General features: G+C 39.1%; 1 protein-coding gene across 5 annotated transcripts in view; it reads right to left on the bottom strand.

The window, feature by feature from the left end:
- Window positions 1–550: 550 nt before the first annotated feature.
- Window positions 551–795, bottom strand: part of LOC144979371 (uncharacterized) — a 10,649-nt gene continuing 10,404 nt past the window's right edge. For all 5 annotated transcript variants that reach the window (XM_078926019.1, XM_078926018.1, XM_078926021.1 and 2 more), the window contains exon 7: window positions 551–795. This exon is cut by the window's right edge and continues 22 nt beyond it. In XM_078926019.1, coding sequence (XP_078782145.1) covers window positions 669–795 — 127 coding nt within the window. In that variant the 3' untranslated portion in view covers window positions 551–668.

The following is a 795-nucleotide window of genomic DNA, read 5'->3' on the forward strand; positions in this document are numbered from 1 at the left end:
ACTCACAATAACAAAGACCAGAATGACGTCAATCTCATTCTTTCTATAACTATCAGTACATAACAGGGAGATGATTTACAATGAAAAACACCCCCCTCCACTATACATTTGACTGTCTCCCTCTCAGTCAAGGACTTCGGTGAGGACAAAACCAAGTAATTCCATTCATAGACAAAGACAAAAAGCAACTCAAAAAACAGATATAGGGGGGACAGAAGATACAGGAAGTGACCTCATCAAATTATATTTATTTTTTTCTTTACTAAAATAATAAATTAGGGTCTCGATTGCTCAGTTGGTAGAGCACATGCTTCTTTAGGGACCTAAATCGATCACGGTGCAGTGGAGATTTTTTTTGACCTCCAACAGTGTTTATGGAGCTGGTACAGATCTGGTGAAAGTACTTGCGATCGTCTAGCGTCCAAACCAAAGGGTTTCAAGCAATTTTTATTGTCCGATTCACGCTGTAGAATCTGGGATAAACTCCGGCCCGTGGGCCCAATGGTGAAGGACTACTTTTTAATAATAATAAAAACAGGAAAACAAATCACATATATTGCTCTCAATTCATAATTCTTATTTAAAGAAAGCTCTTTATTTTTGCTGTTTAAAACTAGGCAGGTTTATTAAACAACAGAACAAAACAAGTCGAGTGGCCTTCAATTCAATTAGTGCCTTTTACGAAGGCCACGTCCTGCCAACATATGCCTCAGCTCATTCCTTTGTTTGATTCCCATGTCTATGACTCGTTGAGCTCTCTCTAAGGTACGGCCGTACTCTCTCATCAGGACGTAG

Source organism: Berghia stephanieae, chromosome 9 (assembly GCF_034508935.2).
Source record: "Berghia stephanieae isolate SIO BIC M18660-M18661 chromosome 9, UCSD_Bste_1.3, whole genome shotgun sequence".
In the NCBI taxonomy this organism is placed as follows: Eukaryota; Metazoa; Mollusca; class Gastropoda; order Nudibranchia; family Aeolidiidae; genus Berghia; species Berghia stephanieae.